We start from the raw sequence: 22,930 nt of genomic DNA, 5'->3' as shown, positions 1-22,930 counted from the left end.
CTTTTAAGAGTCTCTCGGTAATTAAACGTGTATATCTGCTCGCGTTAATTTGGCGAGACTTTGTGGCTTTAAAACAGACGCACGGCAATTTGGACGTACGAGAAGTGATAAATTCGATCAAGGAAGGAGAACGAAGTACGAGAGAGTCCATTATGCCTCTTGAGAGATTTCTCCCGACAATCGTTCTAGTTGCTAAACATCTTCTTATCCCCAAGTTACCTTTAAACCTTTTGTATTTAAAGTAATGTATTCGAGCCCCTCTAACTTTATTATTTAGTACTCCTGCATCGTAGCCGTATAGCCCGATAAAGTCCTCGGTTAAGCCGTTCTTTAAGCGTCTTTGCCGTTAGATAACAAATTTTATTCGGCCGGAATTAGTTTACAATTCTCTCATCGCTAAAAGGTGCCGTTTGGTAAATTTTGTATAACAAAACAATTCTACCGTAGTACCGTAATACCGTAATACCGTAAGCGTCCCCCTATACACGGTGTCCATTTTTCGAGTGCCACTATGGGGATCTCGCTTACCTTAAGAGATAAAAAGTTGGTTAAATGGGGGCAAAGTTGCGAATTTGCCTGCTGAATAACCATTTGAAAAGAAATTTAAAATATCATCAATAGTTCTGAAAATATCGCAAAAAAACGATACTTTCTGATTTTCGATTTTAATTTTTTCATGATAAACTAGTCGTACTAGACATTTCTAATTAACACATTATTTGAACACTTTTCAATGGAGATTTTTCGAATGTGACATCTCGTTTTAAATAACTTTTAAGATGACAGAGAAACACGTGGCAACTTTAGTCTTTCTTGTGGGCGCCATTTTTAATTTTGAGATTTTAAGATTACGTCTTTTTTTCTCTTTACGACGATATATCACACATGGTGGTTCAGTATCACATTTTTCCTAAAATACAATTTTTAATTTTTTGGGAAGTGCTTTGGAAAAACAAAACGTTCTTTTATTGTGAACAAAAGTTTGACAGTTTGATGCATATGTCCGGTTGCAGCGTTGGCATCAGGGAACTAGATGTGTTGAGAAAATTCGATTTTCATATGAACAGAATTGAACCTTCGTTTTGCAAGAAATTTATAATTCAACTTAGAACAAAATACACAAGAATAAATAATATTTTAGCGATAAAACTAGCACAAACGTAAATGACACTGTTTGAAATAAGTCAACATTTTTTTCACAACAAAAGAACGTTTTGTTTTTCCAAAGCACTCTTCTCAAAAAATGGAAAATTGTATTTTTAGGAAAAATGTGATACTGAACCAGTATGTGTGATATATCGTTGTAAAGAGAAAAAAAGACCTAATCTCAAAATGTCAAAATCCAAAACGGCGCCCATAAAAATAACTAAAGTTGCCACGTGTTTCTCCGTTATCTTGAAAGTTATTAAAAACGGGATAGCATATTCGAAATCTCCATTAAAAAGTGTCTGAATAATGTGTTAATTAGAAATGTCTTTTCAGATTATTATTCAACACAAAAATTCGCAACTTTGCCCTCATTTAACCAAATGTCTATCTCTGTCTATCCCCATAGTGGCACTCGAAAAATGGACACCGTGACAAGGCGCTTTTAGGATAAACTGTTAGTGTCGCTCTGACCTCTGAGAAATTAAAAAAAAACAATTCTAAGAGAAGGCCTGGTGGAATAAGATAGTATAAGCGAGAACACGAGAAGAAAAACGACATATACTAGGATAGCAAAGTGCAAAAACGCAGAAAGAACAGCACAGGACGGATAAAGGAGAAGACAGAAAGGCGTCCGTCCGTAGTTTGTGGGCTACAGGTGGTTTGGTCCGGTGTGGGTACCTATTCTTTTAATAATGCGTGGTATTTGGTTTTTTTCGTTGCGAACCTAATACTATGCGATCAAAAATGAGTTGCTGTCGAGTCACCTTTGGAATTTTTGTTTAGGTAGGAAATCGTATTTTAACTTGAACTTCCAAAGGCGACTCGACAGCAACTCATTTTTGATCGCCCGTTGCTTCCTATTTCGTTAACTGCTTGCCTGACCTTTTCCTGACTAAATAACACTGGAGGGGTGGACTAAAGAGCGTTACTGGGCCTTGATCTGCTAGAGAAAATTTTTCAAAAAAATTTATTACGATTACATCAATAACATTAATCCTGCATCAAAATAAAACAAATGAATGTAGGATGTAGGATATCTAGATTAATGTTATATTGATATAATTATAGTAAATTGTTTTGAAAAATTTCTATCAAATAATGAGACTAATGAAAGGGTGTATTCCTATTTCAAAAATTTCAATTGTTTTTCGTTACTCATTTGTTTTCTGAAATCAAAACAACTCAATGTTGCCTTATTATGGGAAATAAAATGTTAAATAACTTTCATATAGCAAAATTTTGTATACAGTCGATATTTATCAAGATATATAGTATATTCCATACATAATGGGCACCCTGTATAATGAGTTTGAATATTGTGATTGCAAAGAGCTGGAGAGTACGCGAGGTCAGAAGTAGAGCAGAAGGTAGGAAAAAGTACAATATGGCAGCAAATGGTGAGAAAGCGCAAAAGGGGTTAGGAAGTGTAACGGGAGCCCGATAGTTTAGTTAATTTATTCGGTTTTTCGCGACATTTAAGGTTCTTTGTTTGAGAAGTAGTTTTTTAGTAGTTATGATTAAATACTTAATCCGTAAATAATTATTATCGACCTATAAAGTTAAACTCGAACGCTTTTACAATAGTGTCGTAGTAAATGTCTAAATTCTTAAACGCAGATACCCTAAAGCTTCATCTTTTAGTTTGTAAACGTGTCAGAATTTGTAATCTTGTATCTTCTGAAAAAAATGGTACACAAAATTAATTAAAAAATCTCTGGTACGTAGAGCTTTTGTGTATCACCAGTCACGTTACCGGAGTTTTTTCGCCGGCGAAATCCCAGGGCCCGCCCTTGTACCACAAACCACTGGTCCGCCTTACCCTAGATACAAACCACACGGGACGTTAGCTAAAGTAAAAACCAACTTTACCTTAGCCAAGGTGCAAACCACACACAGCTAGGACACGAACCAATTTTACTTTAGGGGAGATCCCCCCACCAAGGGCACGGGTTAACAGTACAAAGCAAGGTCATTAGTTAGGCCTTTGTTTTCTCGAATTGCATTCATTTTAAAGGAATACTTTCTATTTTCTGTTAGTATTCGACCGTCTGCAGACGCTGTTACATTAGGGCATTACTACCAGTTTTGTCTGTTTGTTCTATCACGGGTGAATATTTTTGTGAACTTTAAAGGTGAGCCCTACCGATCCTTCTTCACTCGGATTATTTAACTTATGCCATGTGGAATCAGAGGTTTCATTTTGGCATTCCAACGCCAATATTATCAACTATTTATCCGATTTTTATTTTCATATAAAATTTATTTGGCCTCTTTTTGTTGTAAGAGGCAAGAAAGTGAATTGATAAAAATTGTGAAAGATAGAAGGCCCTCTGGACTTCGTCTACGTCTTCAGAGCTTAATGGCGATAAGCTGAAGTTTTATAAGCAACCACAACACAAGAAAAGATACATAATTTACACGTTTTCACAATCGAATTAAAATTACTATTCACCGTTCACCTGACAGCGATAAATCCCTAAAATCAGACGGACAAAGACGACGTCGGGCGTCGCGAAGTACATGACTAAATATAAAAAAGAAAGATATTTGGTGTTAAGGGCGAGACGAAATAATATTTAGAGCGCAAATGTTAGCTCCGGTTTCGAACAAATTTGGGGCGGCATTATAAAATATTTTGCTTCTCCCGGGGCACGTAAAGAATGGGCATCGATATTCCGATTTAACTGTAAGAAAGAACTACCGCTAAAACCGTTTTGCTGAATAGAAACTTTCTGCGAACATGTCTACGGGTGTTCCATTGAAACGCTCTCGAAAACTTAAAATGGAGGTGTACAACGTCACTGCCAAAAAGAATTATTTCCTCTTTCGAATTTAAAATGTTCACTAACTACTGGACTAAATGCCGGAAGTTTCGCAATTTTTCTTAACTTTTCCAATTAGAGAGGAGGGTATTAAAAAATTGCTAATTTTATTTTTCCTTAAACATAAAGGTACCTATACATTCGGTTCCTTCTTGCTGTGCATATAGTTTCGAAAACTTTTAACGAACGCATATTTCTCTTGTCAACTTTTAAAAATGTTACTCGCGTACATTTCGTATTGGTTTTTCTCTTGTTTTCTCGAGAAAATTTGCCAATATTGTTAAACTGAAATTGACATACGAGAACATAATAATAAAAACACGAAGCCGCTTTGTTCTTGCGTCTTTTATTTTAACGTATAGGTTCATCGTCTTCGAGATTCGATAACTATCTACCATTATATTAAAATTGGCCCTCAGTTCAATGACTTTCTCTGAACAGACAAAGTTTCTTAAAATATTGCTTGTACAATTTGGATTTTGGAATATACGAATCGCTTTATTATTGGTTTACTCGAATACAAATGCTCCGTACCTTCAGCACTAGCACAAGATTCAATTTTGGGTCGTGTTACGTTCGTTTCGCTCGTAATTTAAATTCAGCATTCTTACGCCATCTAGGCCATCTTCTTTGTAATCCACTAGTTTAGATGTAAGCTATTCCTGTAGTAAATTTGTTATTACCTTAGTATAGATATTAGCGTAGTTCTTTGTTTCGCCGACCGAAGTCGTGCAGATGTTTGTCATTGCTTCTTAAGTTATATTGCACATACAAATGCATGGTTAAGTGGAATCGGCAGAAGCCAAATTGGTATTCCGATATCCAGTCAGGGTCGATAATTCGTGGCACGAGCTTCTCAAGGAGTTTGGAAATAACTTCTAGTAGACTTATGGGGCGGTAGGAAGTCCAAGTGCAGGAGGGAGATTTCGTATTGGAGGGGATGAAGTTAGGAGCCTCCGTTAACAACTCGACACTAACCACGATCATCCATTGAACCTAATGTGTCCTTTGGTTCTCAAGATGTCAGCAATAAAAGAGACATGTAATGATAGAGGTTGAATTCCAACGCTTTTTGGTCTGGAATTTAATGTTTATGATAATGAAAATACGAATCGCTTTATCCCTAATTATTTACCGTTTGCCGTATTTGTGCTGAATATCCGAATCGAAAATGGAACAAGTTTTCAGCCGCGGGAAATGAAAAATATTTTGTTAACCTGTTTTTCTCAACGACTAAATGCGAAACACAAAGGCCGTAGTTTAAAATCGGGGTAGAAGCGAAACAAATTTAGTGGATATATTTTACATACGCTACAGCATGAATTCAGACACGTATCCGTTTGACAACAGTCAGCAAACCGCCCTTTTTATGTCGTAAAAGCTAATAGCGTAATTTTTCTTTAAGCTTTACGTCTTCGGATTCGCCTTGTTTACACGTCCCGCCTAATACCAGTTGAAGTGCTCGATTTAATTGAAAATTTCCTTTATTAAATCATTCCGCGTATCTTACCCATAGTTTCTATGGACTTTACGATGTTTAGGTAAGTGGGGACTTTCGTCTCCGGAAAAAGCTTTTATAGGTTATGGTCGACATTTTGTGTCAAAATACGGTCGCGCAAGTTGAAATTTTCCTCACAGATGGGTTTTAAATAATTTATACGTGGCCTCGTTCCCTATCGAGTGTCGCGGTAAACCACAAACATTTTGTGAATATTACCTAACGTGATTTTATCAGATTGATTTGACAGTTTTTTAGTAATAATGCGAGTAACATGTTTCCGATTCGCTTCGAAATCATCCATACCATGTACAGTCTTTGACAAAAGTAATGATCGCAGTATAGGTAAATCGTGCAGCATACGCAACCAACATTTGAATATATTGGAAATGCAACCCAACAAATTAAGGTACTTGAAGAAACAGACGGCACCCGATGTTATGCGTATGTATGTTGCTTATGCTGCAGAGTTTACCTATTAGGTGATCATTACTTTTGTCAATGAGCGTACAGGTATGGTGTAAAAAATGGATTGAATCAGATTCAACTCTCGTTAAAGTTCTAGCGGATTTATTGGTTGAATTTTCGTCATATCGTGATTCAAATGAATTAAGTAAAGTATGGACACATTTTTGTTTTCAATGTACTATTCAACCGCTCGACCACAGAAGCTTTTACGTCGGATACGAGTTATATAATAATTTATCTCTTTTTTAATTGTTTTACGCGTACTGCAATAAATTCTTTTACTTTATCAGTTTGTATATTTTCAGGTGTATTGCCACATTCTTCAAAAATGGATGAAAACGCCTCAATTATAGAATTTGCGGTTTTTGCGGTGGTGACGATGAATAATGACGAGAACCAAAAGGACAAATGAGTCATAGCTTTGTTTGACACAAAACCAATTATGCCATGGTTTGGTAGTTGTCCAAGAAACACATTGTTCAAAGACTTACGTTGTACACCAGCGGGAATACTTTTACATTTGATCTAGTAATAGGGTACTTTGCTGCAGTGGTTTCTAATGCTTTTGTATGCGCGAGAAGGACTACAGGATTAATTTTCATTCTTCTAACCAGCAAACTGACATCCACAATTTTCACTTTGTACGTTAAACCAGCAGAAGCCATTAAACTAAAGGAGGTCGAACAAATTTTACTTTCATTTCAACACCATTTGTGAGGAACTTTTCACATGACCAATTATTTCCACCATTTTGCCGAGTTTTTTTGGTATTTTGACGAATGTTATCGGCTGTTGATGTATCCATTCGCTTTGGAGTATCATTATGACAATAACGAACACTCCCGATGTATGTAATTCTTTTTTACTTCATACACTGGTTAGACTAATCTGTACGGCCAAGTTATGCGTATTTATGTTTCTAAAAACACTTAGTAGGTAACCAAAACGATAACCTCCGGCGAAAGTGTTCCATTTATAAAATTACCAATTAGTGTTATGACAAAGTGCAGATTGCCATTTAAGAGAACGCAAGCTTATCTGTAAACAGACAGGCTTAAAACAAAGCCCGTAATTAAATGGCAATTAAAAGGGCTAATACCTTTCGCAGTGTGCTTAATTACCGATTCTGTTACTGCTACTACTAGATTAAATACCACTTACCTATACTATATTTGTAATGAATACAAAGTGCCGCGGGGTTATTACCCAAACTCGTTATTAAATATTACCCCGAATCACGTGCTACACGCTGCATAAATTTTTGATACCCGTAAAAGGATTGAATTATTGATTAGTGCCGTAGAAAGTTTTGTAGTTTGAGATAAGGGGGAGAAACGCGCGAATTGTGAACAACTAAAGGCATGATTTCATTAGGTATCGAATTCCGTTGTTGGCAGTTGGGAGAGGAAATTTTAACGCTCGCTGTCTTTAATAACTTTCGCTCAAACTTCCAGAAATTACTATAATACATGCTATCCAAATTAAAGTTCCCGTTTGGAACTGATTTTGATAGTAAAATCGAGCAGTGCACCTATTTACATACAATTTTCTTTAATTATTCTACTGAAATGCAAAAGAAAAATCATTTGAAACGATAGCACTTGTCTCATATTTCGGTAGGAGCACCCTCAATTGTAAAAATTCTACTTATTTAATTCATTCATCCACTCCACCCGTAATTCTAAAGAATTAAAACCAGTACTAACAGCCTATTTCATTGTAAGGATAATCCGTACGGGCGCGCTATGTTATTTAAAGAAAAAAAGTGAAGAATTACACAATCGAAAAATAAAAACAATGCAATATTTACAATAACCGCCAAAGTTATCAGGCTGCCGATAAAATGCCATTTGATGTAGTAATTACTTACACTGATCCATTTCCCCCACTAATCGAATTGCAAATTGAACGCAACGTTTCCATAGATAAGCGACGGCGGGTAAAAAGGGAGATGAAATATTACATAAACGATATCGCAATTTTTTTATTAAAATATCGACATGGAAATGCGACTTATCATTTTAGACCATATAAATCTTTCCCGAGCGAAATTATTACCTTATAACAACAGCTTGCGAATGTGGCGAAGAACGTAACAGAAAATTGTGTAATCAAACTGCTCCGAATTTATAGGAGGGTGTCAATATTTTAAAACAAACCCCCGCGCTTTTAAAGCGCACCTAACCTCAAATATGTTTGTTTTAGGTGAGTGAACATACCAAATTTTGTATTTGTACAGTTATGGTAATTCCGGCCGAACGTAAACGGTATTTACGGCATCGTAAATTTTATTTTAAATTGTTTTTAAGTCCAAATCTAAAATATTTGCGTAGAATTTATGTTCCGTCGATTATATCATGGTGATGTAAATTACATCCATGGAATTTATATTTTGGAAAACGAGTCGATATTATTAAGGGATGCGACTCTTTCTCTATCATCTATTTAAACGCTATTGCGTAAACGACAGTGTACGAGCTGTTAAATTTAATTCCGCTTTTGCATTACCTGCTCGTGACAGCATTATTTTGCCTCGAACAAAGACTTTTTAGACTTCTTACAAATGTTGACGTAAATTGGTGATTACACGTCAACATCTCTCTTTCGTCGACTTCTTTCAAAACTCGTTTTTTCTAAATACTCCCACTGTATTTTAATCAAAGAATGGAAAACGTCGACACATTTTCTTTCACGTCTCTGAGTAATTTCGTGTGACATCCCGTTTTATTAATAATGCTCTCCGGTTTCTTATAAAAATAAAAGTGATGGCACGTGAAATGAGAGATCGGAGCTCGAATTTGACAGGATACCTCACTGTCAGTAAGTGTCTTGTTTCGTTAAGATTTGGCAAATAAGTTTTATTACGATTCTCGTGAATGATGTACAGTACAACTAAATATTTAGATAGTTTATGATACCGTGAGAAGGTCCGAGTAGGTATTTGGGCTCTTTGTGCCCTGACGGACAATTCTGCGCCTCTGTTTGTTTCACCAGATTTCGAATCTACTATTGTGTAGACAATAAATTATGGTTTGTTTCTAAAGGTATCTTTTGGTAGGGCTATGAAACCAAGATGTACTGACAGTCCAGGTTCTACATACCTACTTGCAGTTCAGAAATCCCATGAAAATGATGTTAGTTTCAGTACACTCTGTTTTGGGGAGAGACATACACTCATTAATTCATGTTTCAAGAGATTTTAATGGCCTCAAAATGTATTTAAAAGTTTTAAATGGTGTTCAAGAGCTTTGAAGGGTCGATAAGTCCTTTAAATATTCTACTTAAGAACTACTGAAAACCTTCAAGGATTTCCACGAACCTTAAGTTTCGCATATTGAAGAGCTTTTATGAACTTTTATAGCTTCTAAGTGCCTTTAAAGGTATCCTTTGAAGAGCTTTTAACGGTTTCTAAAGGTATTTTAATCAAGATTGTACTATAGGCTTTAAGAATTATCAAGAGCCATTACGATTTTTCGGAGCCTTACAGACGCTGTAAGAGCCTCTCATTGGTTGTTAGTGCTTTAATTTCAGTATCGTGAAGAACCTTTGAGAACCTATACGGCTATGATCTCTAAATGCAAATAAAAACCTTTAAAAGTCTTTAGCACCTTTAAACGGGGGCTTTCAAAGCACCTCGAGATATTGCCCAATCTTCGAACTGTTTGAAATTATGGATTCTACAGACCAGATTCTATAAGAAAATTTTTTTTCCGGGTCGATCTGAGACAATTTTTCTTTTGTGGCTCAAAAAAAGGCAGTGTATTACCTTCCTTTTTTACCAAAAATCGACTGCACCAAAATTTCTCGGGAAAACACTTTTTCTTATTAATTTTGGTGCGTAGAATCCAGAACAATTCGTACTTTTTCTATCAGACTTCTCAATCAAAAGTTATAGACCAATTTAAAAAAAAAATTCAAAGGGCTGTAACTTTTGAACTAGTAGCCCAATCTTGGAACTGTTTGAAATTATGGATCCTACAGGCCACTTTAGCTCGTTTTTCAAAAAAAAAAAACAAAAGATGTAACTTATTAGTTTCAATTTTTTCACTGCTGAACTCAAAATATATAATTGGAAGGTGTAAGTTGAGAAATGTGATAGAATATATCAACGTGGCAAAATGTGAACATTTTTGCAGCGTGCTGATTCTAATAAATGCGAATCTCATTACTAAGAGAAGCCAAACCCAACATAAAACCAGAGGACAACTGCCGTTGGTATGATTTTCTCCCCCATCTGTAAGCTGAATTATACTAGAATGAACATGCGAAAGGATAAACCTGCGGTGAATGTTGACAAATGTTGAAAATCTGCGTGATCCTTGCAAAGGACGAGGGGTTTTAAGTTGATTTGCAACTGATATTAATGCCGACACGTTATGTTAACCACGAGGAATAGGTGACAAAAAACAAGTTTATCCCGAACTTCCCATTTTACTGTTTTTATTTACACTCCCTCCCGACCTCTCGTAAATCGGTCGGTTCCTTTGTAAGACGAGAGAAAAAACCCCTCATCGATTTCTGTTAATTACACAAAAGCGCGGTGTTAACATCGGGTACAAATTTAGCGCTCAGTTTATCTTCTCCATCTTTTCAGCTTTCGTAAAACGGAAACTGGGTTAATTAATAATCAGGGGGTAAAACACGAAATGTCTCAATGGAGAGTTAGTTCCTGCTTCGTGCTAATGTAAAAATTTTCAAAGTTAAATAAATTTTCGTTAGTTAGACGGGGGCAGTTTTGCGGAGGAGGACGAGAGTAAATTGTATGCGCGCACCGGCTGCATCAGTGTTTGATTGTTACACATAAAACGGCTGCGACAACTCGTGTCTGAAAATCTTCGTACTTGATTGCTATTCACGTTCGTAGGGATCATCCCTTTAGATAAATTTTCATGACAAAAGAGATTAAGTAAATTACCGGTTCAACACTTGAGCTATAAATTATTTATGCTTAAAACGCGTCTCTTTAGGATAAAAAAAAGGGGGATAGCCGCCTTCATCTAAGAATTTCAAGTTAAATTTACATCATGAGCTGACCGTACAGGTTTATTACATCGAAAATCACACTCAGTTCAAATATATACAAGAGTTGATTTTAGTGAAGGCTCTGAATTGTAATAGAGAACTTGGACAAAGAATTATTACGCCATTTCCGTGTCATGTGTAAAACATTACAAATATAATATGGTAGAAATGTACATTTTTGTTGTGCTAATGTTCCGTAAAAGAGTCTCGTCCGAAATTGTGTTTCTCCCTCTATCTCCCACGAGTTTGAACGTCAGCTCTTATTAAATTACTTTAAATATTATAAAACGTAATTGACTACCCGGCACATTGCACCAAAAACGGTTCATTTAACTTCTTATCTAATTACACACCACTGCGCAGAATAAGCTACGTGAGCGGAAAAATAATAAAAGACTATATTATAGTGAGGGAAGGGGAATCCGTAAATGAGTAAAACTGCATTACGCGAGAGCGCCGATGTGAATTCTTATTGCCTATTCAATCAAAGGTTTTAGTTCCAATCTCACGGGAAAACAACTACGTTTTATTTCTAATAATTCCAAGCGTTATTGGACGATTGTGGAAATTGTTCCGACTACTATATTACAATGTTGCATTTGAAAATCAAATTGGTATTACGAGGGACAGCCTGTATAGGAGTTCGTACATGCGCTCTGGATCCCAAATTGCGACCTTCAATAAGAAGTCGAGGTGTAATTAATTTTACATTTGAATTAAATTCAATACGCAAAATATGGCTCTAAAAGGGACGGTCGTATATATTTTTCACTTAGAATGACATACATTAAAAAGTCAAAACAAAGGCGTTTAAATATGCATACGTAAGGGTTGCTTGGTTTCCATTTTCAACACATTTCCGTGACAAGGGTTGAGTATACGTTAGAAAAATTTGTTAGACAAAACGAGGGGCGTTTTATTTAACCCAGTGGTCGGTTTAAGTGTTGCTTGGTGCAAAATTGCTGTTTGTTAAGATTTATGGATACTTGTCAGATTATGAGAGAGTGTCGCTCGAGGGGTGGTTCCTTGCGAGCACTTACACGAATAAAGCATAGATAAGTGAATTGATGTTAAAAGTTATAAAAGTACATCAAATTGGCTTTTGTTACTTAGCAGCCGAATATGCGAACGCACATAAATGCCAACCCTTTTCCCAAACTACCCGTAAACAGGGTGTACTTTATGACGCTTACATTTGGTTACGACCCATTCGCTAACAGCACACAAACTGCTTGTTATAGCTTGGTTATAATACGAAAAGCTTAACAACGTGGACATATTGTCGCCGTTTCTTTTTCTAAACAAACTATAGCGAAGTAGCGTAAAAAATAAACCCTTTTTTCCCTCGAAGCGGCGCGACATGGGAAATATCCGGCGATAATTTTCGACGCAACTTTTCCGTAAAGGTAAACACGCTCCGCTTTTTCCTTTTTCTTGTTGATTCCCTGCATGAATACGAGATGTTTGCTCACCCCTTTAAACCCACCGAATCGTAAATTATAGTTTTCAAAGACTTCCAAATTAAATTACGCCAAAAGAAAGCCTTCTGCTCAAATATTCTTTTAATACATCCGAGCGGAAGGGCACACCGGCGCTAGCAACTTTTTTAATTTAATAACAAGAAAAAGTTACCACTTTCGACCACTCTTAATTAAAGAGGCAAAAAGTGGACGATAAACCGTCCACTCTTGTTAGAAGTGCGCAATATGAGACCACAAATCTTTAGTGTTCATAAAATGGGGGATGACAATAAACTACGTCGTCCCTCCTCGAGTTGGCCAACGGCATTATTAGAGACAGCGTGTGTGTATTCTCTACATCCGTCGATTGCTCCGATAAAACTTTAGCTTCGAATGGCTTTAAATTTACTTTATGTTGACCGACGGGGATCGAGGAAAATGCAATGACGATCGATTACTTACGGATGATAGCTAAATTACACCCATAACATTTTGTATGTTACGACTAGACTCGTATGTCGAGTATGCTATCACCTCCACCTCACAGATTATACTTATAATTCACCCCTAAATTTTCATTTGGAAAGATCATCCAATACATGACGACACCTGAGCTGGGGAAGGATATTCAACATGGTAATGTAAAGCTTTGTCTTTAAAATGCATCCAACAACTCCTTGTCCCACTCTTTAAAAATTATGGGCAAAGATACCCTCCGCTCCGATTCTATTACAAAATCGTATCAAAAGTTGTTAATAGAACTGGGAAACTAATCCCCCCCCCCCTTCCCGCGACGTCTGGGGTTCGTGCATGAGGGGATCTTCCGCTTACGTAAGCGGTTTTTCGGAGCAAGGTAGTGGTCGGGGGGTTTCCCGACGAATGCATATTTTAAGAGATAGTTTTACCATGCAATAATGCCATAATGTCCTGGATTCTGGATTACGATAGGACGATAGGAGGGTGGACCGGGTCCACGCGTACCTAGGCCTCAAATTCGGGCTCTTTGTACAACCTCCCTAACTAGAGTCGGTCGATGGATATATCGTCCACATAGGTATCTCAGCAAACCGCTAACACTCCAATGGTAATATCCGAAAATATGATAGAATGTTCATTTCCTGGGTGGGTATTCGGAGGGGAGAAAATAATACGGGGGGGGGGGGCCTAATCCCCCGTCCCCCCCCCCAGCATATACGACGCGACGGTTGACATTTTCAAAAGAGTCCCAGCACATCCCTACCAAATGCGAGGATTCGATACTCCTTCCCTTGTTACCGTAATCTCCAGTGGGGGCAAGACCACATTCACATAAAATTCTCACTCTAACAGGATTGTATATATTTGAAATCTGTCAATATATTTATGTCAACTCTAACAAGATGGTTAAAAGTAAGGATATACATCAATACAATATCCGAGGTAATGATAATCTTCGACCACATTTCACTAAGACAAAAATTGGAATCAATTCACCCTCCAATCTGGGAATTAAGATCTATAACCATTTACCTCACATAATACGTAACTGTAGGCAATTATCAATCTTTAAAGAAAAATTATATTTGTTTCTAGTTGACAAATGTCACTATGATATAAGTGAATATTTTACTGTTTAATGTAACTTGTTTGTCGCTATTTAATGTGTAATTTGTTTTTTACCTATATAATACTAAATGTACCTACTCGTAATTTAAATATTTGTTGACAATTTCCACACAAACTAGTTTGTCTATGGAATAAAATACTATTATTATTATTACTATTATTATTATTCTAGGTGGGGCTCAACACCACCTGGCCGTATGGTGGCCACTGCCATTGAGGCGACAGAGGAGGCTGATTAGGCTAAATAGCTATCTAAAATAATTAATTTTGAAAAAAAATTAGTTACCGGTTCAATCCGGGTTTTTCATGCAGGTGATATAATTAGAAATTGGGGAAAAATAATTAAAACAGATGAATTTTTCCGCAGACGAAATCTCGGGGGTTGAAAAGGGTGGAAAGCGGTGTTTTACAATTAGTGGCAAAACTATTAATTTTAGGCGAAAGTCTTCAATTTAAAAGTAATAGAGAATTTAAAAAAACCCAAATTTTCCAAGAAAAAACTGCGAAAAAAATCGTGGGGCTTTGAAATTAAGAGCAAACATAGCTTGTTTTATGATAAAAATGAGACAATTTTTTTGAGCCCGCAAAGTTAAGCCGTTTCCGAGATTTTCGAAAAAAAACTTTTTCAGAGGGATGAAAAATCTATTTTTTTTATCGTACAGAGCTGCGCCAGGCAGCAAAATTTTCGTAAACAATTGTTTAACCTTTTATTTCACTCTTTAATTTGATTTCGTGTTACTGTTGATTATTCCTGTTCGTATTGTCTTTTATCTTTCAATCTGTTCATTCATCATTTCACTATACTTAGTAAGTAGTTATTCTAAAATAATTTTATTTTCTTTCGCTGTTTTGCTCTGTACAAATATTCTCTGTTTTGTCATGGTGTAGATGGAAGAGCAGCGTTTTGCTGAATCTATGCCATGAGGTTCTAAAAAAAATTTTTTTTTTTTGGAATAAATATGATTATTATTATTATTATTATTACTTATATTTTAATAATCAAAAATAACGAATATTACTCCAATAGAAAAATTTCAAGAAAATCGCCAAAAACTGGGAAAACAGTTTCAAGATATATACACGGTCATGATAAATAGCTTGTTTTGCAACTAAATTAACGTGTTGGCTCCGCACTAATAAAGATTTTTCGATATCTGTCTTCTCTCTTCTCTTTAATGTTGCTAAAATATGTTCTTTTGTTTCGTTGGGCTGAACTGCTTCAATTAAAACATCTTTATTATTTCCTTTTTCTGAATTTTTACCGCAATAAAAGCAATCCGAAGTAAAATAGAATTCTTTTGCTTCCTGAACAATTTGTATTTGTTCCTTGCTGGGGCAGACTTATCCACGGTTTTTGATTTACCAAGCTTATGACATTCTTCAATAGCATGACCCGTATATTTACAGTAAGAACAGTTTCCACCGAGTTTGAGTTAAACGTTCGCTAAAAGTCGTGACTTTATCTCGCGGTACTGTCTCGGGTATTTTACGATTAAGGAGACCGTATACCATGTCCAGCTGAGTACGGATCTGCGAAATCCATCACTCTATCGACCTCAACCTGTCGTTCGTCTCCCCACCGCGGGACAAGAATAAAACTGTAAAAGGGCTTATGCTCAACTATTGATCTGAGGGTGTAAGATTATAACCCTCAAAAACACCCCTTATTTGAGATAATAGCAAGAACGCAGATTTTTATTTTATAAACTTAGGTCGCCTGTTGATCACCTTTAGTTACGTTTCAATCGATGACGCTAATTTCAATCACTGCAGCGATGGAGAAATTTTCCCTAATTCCTTTAAGCCGGCGGCAATATAATTTATATTGATTCTCGTCGTCGCCGAGGAATTTTTAAACGGCAACGGAGTACATTACTTTCCGATTACCGTGAGAGAAGCGTTTCATCCTTGAGGACATTAGAAACTCATCCAATTTTATGATGTTACGATAAAATTACAAATAAGAAGAACACCTGCTCCGTTGAAAGTTCACATCCGTAGGAAATGAATTTTCTCCCTCGTATATAAATTTATAAAGAAAGGCGTACATCAAATGAAAAATACACATCTATGCTTTCAACATCGAAATCCCAGCAGATATTTTATGTACACATGAAAATAATAATCGGAAAACCGCTTTTCAATAACCGCGAATTTGAAACGCTCTCCTTCTTTTCTCTTTAACAAAGTAAAAACCCCCGAGGGCGGTGCGTAAATGTTAATTTAATGCGAGGCATATTTGTGGTAAGTGCGATTGCCGAGCTTCCCGTGCCACCTTGGTTCACTTTCATTGTTGTTATTATGAGATTACTTTGAAGGATGCATAAATAAGTGGGAGAGGAAGCTAAGTGAATCTTAATATTTTATGCCGGTGCTTTGCGAAACTTTCCGTGATTAAATTAGGCAGGCAGCAAACTTTGCTAATTTGACTAACAACAGGTAAGGTGGCATGAGCCGAAAAATTTCTCTTAATCGGTCAGGGTTCGAACCGCCGGCCGCTAGGATGTGACCCTGACCTAACGTGCCGGGGGCTAATTTGAAAAAAAAAAGTGTTTCGTGTGAGAATTGTGCATAATTTCTGGGCGCACGAACGGCGTTAGTCGATACGTAGAGGTCGCCGCGTCTATCTCGGGGTAATATACAAACATCTGCACTGTTACCCCCGATATATACGAAAACGTGCTCGGGCGAATGTGCCCAGTAAATCTTGCGAAGATACAAGATGTTTGCACAACTACAGCCCGTTCAGACGTTTACCTACCTCGCTCAGGCAACGAGAAAGTACGCATCAACAAATACGCCCGAGGGTGGGTTTGTATTGTACGTTTTGCCCTTTTTTCTCTCTGTGTCAACAGACAAAACGTGAAATACGGTATAATAAATGGGAAGCGCTTGTTTTATCTTTTCAAAAGGGGGTTTTGTAAACAGCTTGCAGACACTTTGTCGTGAATTTACATCGAGTTCGTAGGTACTAGGTGAAAAAGCTAGGTGGTAGGAAATCTCGCAAAGAGCCTGCATCGATGCTAGATTTATTGTTTTTGAAAAATAGCTTTTGCGACCCATCTGCACGACCTCACCGCCGCCCTCACTCGTCGGCGGTAGTGCAACCTGAAGGCCTGCAAGTGTCGCAGAGCACGACATTGTTAAAGAAAGACGCAACATGGACATGGGACCCGGAATAAGAAGCCGTCTTTAAAGTACTTAAGAAGTTTCTAACCAGCTCGCTGATATTACGACAAGCTTCGTTCGTTATCAATACAGACGCCACAGCCATCATAAGGAGCGCACAAATTTATACTGTAGGAAAACAATCGTTTCTAGAGAGCGCTATATGTAAGGTACTGCAATTTTTTCGTGATTTGTATAAAAATAACGATCGGTTCTCTTTGAGAAATTGCGTAAAAGAAATTGTTCATAAATCACCTCGAGGCCGAAATTATTTTAGTACTCTAAGTTTATTAAGCAACCACACACCAGTTTCTTTTGTACTGCACTTCAAAATTGCATTGAAAAAATGCTTTTAATAATAAGAACTTCCAGTAACAATTTTAAGAATTCTAACACCTTACGGACATGAAAATTTGTTAGTATTTCGGGTCATTGCGATATTCCTTAATTATAAATTAAAACACTGTATTGCATATTATTACGATTTGATGCATTTTAATAGGCTCTGCGATGCACCACAAAAACATTTTTTTGCTTCATTTTAGTACTCCTTTTTCGGAAATCAATTACAATACAGTTTTTTTTTTAAATTGCAGCTGATAATTAAAACTTTTGATTGAGACGTCCGATCGAAAAAGTACGAATTGTTTTGGATTCTACGCACCAAAATTAATAAGAAAAAGTGTTTTCCCGAGAAATGTTGGTGCAGTCGATTTTTGGTAAAAAAGGAAGGTTATACACTGCCTTTTTTTTGAGCCCCGAATAGAAAATTGTCTCAGATCTACCCGGAAAAATTTTTTTTTATAGAATGTGGCCTGTAGAATCCATAATTTCAAACAGTTCCAAGATTGGGCTACTAGTTCAAAAGTTACAGCCCTTTGAATTTTCTTACGAAATTGGTTTCTAGTCCATAACTTTTGATTGAGAAGTCCGATCGAAAAAGTACGAATTGTTTTGGATTCTACGCACCAAAATTAATAAGAAAAAGTGTTTTTCCGAGAAATTTTGGTGCAGTCGATTTTTGGTAAAAAAGGAAGGTTATACACTGCCTTTTTTTGAGGCCCTCAAAAAAAATTGTCTCAGATCGACCCGGAAAAAATTTTTTCTTATAGAATGTGGCCTGTAGAATCCATAATTTCAAACAGTTCCAAGATTGGGCTACTAGTTCAAAAGTTACAGCCCTTTGAATTTTCTTACGAAATTGGTTTCTAGTCAGGGGCGGGCCAGGTGAAATTGCATAGGTTACGGGCCATTGAAGTATTAGTGTAGTAATGAAGGTGGCGCAGGGGTAGCTCTGCGGTGCACCACAAAAACATTTTTTGCTTCATTTTAAAGTACTCCTTTTTCGGAAATCAATTACAATACAGGTTTTTTTTTAAATTGCAGCTGATAATAATTATATTATTATATAATTAATTTTAATTATTAAAAGTAACAAAATATACAAACCAAACGAGGCGCGTCGCCTATCATTGTATTTCATCACTTTCATGCTACGACAAAAAATGATAAATTCATTGTACAACACTTCAATTAAAACAGAATTTTTTAATTTTTTAACAACCTAACATCCACCCCAATTAGAGAAACGTGTTAATAACTTATTAATAGTGCAAGAAACTAAATACAGCACATACTTATAAATTTCCAACGGGCCATTATGACGTACAGGCCAGGTGGCAATCGCCACCCGCCCCCCCGGGCCAGTCCGCCCCTGACTGTAATGTAGAATTCAATAAATTCGAAATTGGTACGTTAAAATTGTTGCATCTCCGTATTTAACGTTATCATTAGCACTCGTTTAATTACACTTTTTACTGTCCCGTTTTAATTTCCTCGGCAATTAAAAATTCGAACTCCGTTTCCAATTAGAGTAATTAATTTTTGCACGTACGACTCTCTGAAACTGCCCCCTTGTGCTTTTCAGCACAAATCAACGGAACTTTTATATTTGATTTACGGTCAATATACATAACTCAATATTCTTTGCCGGCACAAATTTGATTTACTTGGCAAGCACAAAATTCGAAACGACGGACAAAATTAAGTCGCTTCAAGAAATCCCCCGCTAACGCACAATATCTCATCGATAATAATTTATTGTCGCAATGGCGTGCGACACAGTAATTAATATTTCATCAAATTTAATATTCTAAAAGCATCGAAATTCATAATAACGGTTAATAACAGTTTCGGTGTTTTATTAAAAGTGTCCTTTGTTACAGATGATTGGCCAGCGGCCCGACTGACATCAGATGGACCCGCATTTTTAACACCCATACATAATTTGACCGTTAACGTCGGAAGGGAGGCCGTTCTGTCGTGCTCCGTTGGAAATTTAGGCAGATATAAGGTTAGTTTATGAATACTTTTTTTCTAATTTATCAGAAACCCCTGGAGGAGGTTTCTGCTAGTACTTTAAGGTTTGCGATTAAACAGTTAATTAAGTGTTTTCATATCTCAACCGTACAGGTTAGCAGCGTCTAGAAGAGCCTTTATTTTTTTGGGTGATTGTCGTTTTACAAATTTGCATTTATACATTTTTTGAAATGAATTAATAATACTACAAAGCGGAAAATGCCGCACAGTATTTAGTCTGTGTTAAGTGCTCGCGTAACACCAAAACAATATATTAATACAATTCAATTTAAACAATTCATTAGGAAAGAATTATGAGGGTGGCAATTCGATTAATGTCGAGTGGAGATGTGTTTTTGCGGGGCAGCTGACACGGAACAGAGTGCGGTTAGTTCGGTCGGTACAATTTTCGCGTTGTAACAAATATCGACGCGTAAAAACTGAAAATTACATAAATTGTTAAGCATTAATCATATGCCGGGCGTTATTTATGTTTGCTAATCTACTGTAACAAACAGTTGTTAAATGCGGCAAGGGGGGTAAAATGGCCTACATCGCGCCGAATATAATGTGTAACGCGGCGGGTGGTACAACTGTCATTTTCCAACCCTATAATAAAGATAATTGTTTGATTTTATCACGAAAAAAAAAAGTTTTGATGTATGCTTTTGAAGCTTCGTTTACGTTCACAATGGACTCGATTTAGCTCGAATTAATCAATTTGGCCGTTTCCAAAGAAACCATCTCAAGAATCCTTACATCTACTATCTGTGTTCTATTCTTTCTTCGGCCCACGCAAACATTTATCTCCGTGTGGGAAATTAAAAATTATTTTTGTCTGATATATATATATACACGAACATGTTTATTGAAAGATAACAGTGCCATTAGGAAAGCGAAACACTTGAAGTAGTTTTTCTACTATTAAATCCAAAATTAGACAAAGCACCTTATAGGAGCGCACAAAATATTGTCACAGTCTCAAAGCTCCATCTAGAATTTGAACGAGCGAACAAGGTATAAAAACAAATTAACTCGTGCAATCCATAGGAAAAGAGGAAAAATTCACTTCCAACATTCCGATTTAACTTCGGAAACCGACAGATAAATAAACAGAGGAGAATACAATAAGAGGCGAAAGATAATCCAATTATTTAGAAAATGTTGTTATTTTAACCGCAAACTCTCTCCAATGCCCCATTAAAGTAAAGGCCCTTCAAAAACGCACTCAGTCTAGTCAAGTATCATTTATTAATTACGATTAAAGGTGGTAGGATGGGGTTGGAAAATTCACAAAGCGGTAGTTAAACGTGAAATTTCTCACTTCGAAGCTTTAACGAGATTCCTAATGGCGAGTGTACCTATTATTGTTAATGTTATTGTCTTTTTTAGTTACTCCCTATTCAGATGGCGAAGTTTTAGTAACTAATACCGCATCGGAAAGAAGAAATACTTCAACTTTAATCGCCACCGGAGTGAATTGACAAGTTAGAAATTAAATTCGGAAAACTTTTTCGAAGGAAAAGTTTCGATTCCATACTTTTTAGGAAGATAAATTTTTGTTATTGCTATCGTCTTTGACTCGTATTGGCATGAGATAAGAATAGTTCCTTGCGCATCTAGCTTTTCTTGATTTATCTTTTATTTTAACGTGACGAAAGTGTTTGTATCGTCCCTCGACCGAAAATTATTCGACCCGTTTGTTGAATATGCATAATGCGTTAAAAATCGATTGAATGTTTATCTTCAGACCCACCAATCCTTGTGAGCCAACAAAATCAGTCATTGCAATTTGTATGTCTAGGCGAGCTGTTAAAGTCTCTTAAAAGCCCTTAGGATCTTAAAGCTCTTCGAAAGCTTGACTTTTAAATTTTGAAAGACTCAAAAATCACCCGAACAGCTCCCTCGTTAACTTCCTCCGCTTATTTAAGCGATTGACACCTCCACTCTATTTTCCCGTGACCGGCGAACAACGAACAACTAGACAACAACAAAAAAGAGGTTGTTCTTAATATCTAAAATACTGTTAGTATCTCATGAACAAGTGAGTGACTTAATGCTGAGCCGGCAACTGCAACTGCATGACAAATTTGATTCTTTGAATTTCCACCAAGAATTTGGAAAACCATTTCAACCCGATAAAGTTTGATAAGCGCTCTCTGTGAATTTCTACGAAGTAAATTAGGCCTACCATTACAATAGTAAAAGTATCAAATATTAAAGGAGTGGCTTTTGTACTTGTAAAGTTATGAGGTTCGTAAATCATAAAATTTTTGAAAAGTAACTCGACTGCGAGAAACAAAGATGTAAATCTCTAGTAGGTGGAGGATTTCGGTGCAGTAAAACACAAAGTGGTATAACTTATTCAGGAGATTGCAGAATGAACTGTCGTTTCGGCAAAAGATCGTGTCGTAAAACAAATTGCAAACAAAATAAAAATAATGAATTGCAGTTTGTTCGTATCAACACACCGACTTCTCTTTCCACCCCTCGCCCTTTTCGCCGGCAAATTGGAACTGAATAAAGAAATTGAACTTGTGAAAAAGTATGAACCTTTTCGTACAAATGTAGTCGAATGAATGAATACGAATGGTTTGCTCGAACGCTTTTCGCGAGGTCATAAATCACGATACAGGCAAGAGGAATTCCTTCTACGTTGTTATAAAGCAGAAACCATTGTAACCTTAAGTGAATTTCTTTGTACCTCTGTTATTTCTTTGTACTTGTCCTTGGTACATTGTTGGAAAGAAATATGAGGTATTTTTCATCATCCCGGAATCTCAACGGAAGGAAACATAAATTAAACATCACTTAGGATACACAAACACATACACCCACACTAATGAAATTATGTTCGCATTTTCCACAGATTCGCTTCATTTTTCTCTTCCTCCCTTCCATTTTGTACTTCTTGTCGACACCGCGCGCTTTGTGTAAAGTAAAATAATTTAGTGTGTGAAAGGAAAGCGGGGGATGCGTCGCCTAAATGAAAATATTTCAATTTTAAATTTGTGCGAGACGAAAAGGTGAATTAATAAGGCGGCCGAAATCTGCATTTTATCTTAGAAGAATTCGCCCTATCGTAATTAATGTAATTCCCTGTAATCCCTTTGGAAGAATCGCTAATTAACTTGCTCGGTCTTAAAAATCCAATATGGCGCCCATAAGAAATGAGAAAGTAGTAGCCTGTAACTTCTACATCTAGCATGCTATGAAAATTTTGATAACAGATTCTCCCAAAAAAAGTAAAGAAGGTGCCAACGGGAACCGTCCATCTCCGGCCGTTTAAGCTATTAGGGAAAATGAAAACAGAATTTGACATTTTCAGTCACGAATTTAAACCACCCTGTACAAGTATTAGTGATGCCGAATGTTCCCCA

General features: G+C 36.5%; 1 protein-coding gene across 1 annotated transcript in view; it reads left to right on the top strand.

Annotated features, from left to right (window-relative positions):
* The window catches only part of LOC116161721 (lachesin-like), a 70,092-nt gene that overhangs the window by 27,830 nt on the left and 19,332 nt on the right, over positions 1-22,930 (top strand). Inside the window, exon 3 of the mRNA XM_031475176.1 lies at positions 19,418-19,545. Coding sequence (XP_031331036.1) covers positions 19,418-19,545 — 128 coding nt within the window. The remainder of the gene's footprint in view (positions 1-19,417; positions 19,546-22,930) is intronic.

This window comes from Photinus pyralis, unplaced genomic scaffold (genome assembly GCF_008802855.1).
Source record: "Photinus pyralis isolate 1611_PpyrPB1 unplaced genomic scaffold, Ppyr1.3 Ppyr1.4_LG10, whole genome shotgun sequence".
In the NCBI taxonomy this organism is placed as follows: Eukaryota; Metazoa; Arthropoda; class Insecta; order Coleoptera; family Lampyridae; genus Photinus; species Photinus pyralis.
The sequence above is the reverse complement of the archived record's forward strand: the minus strand, read 5'-3'. Positions and strand labels throughout refer to the sequence as shown.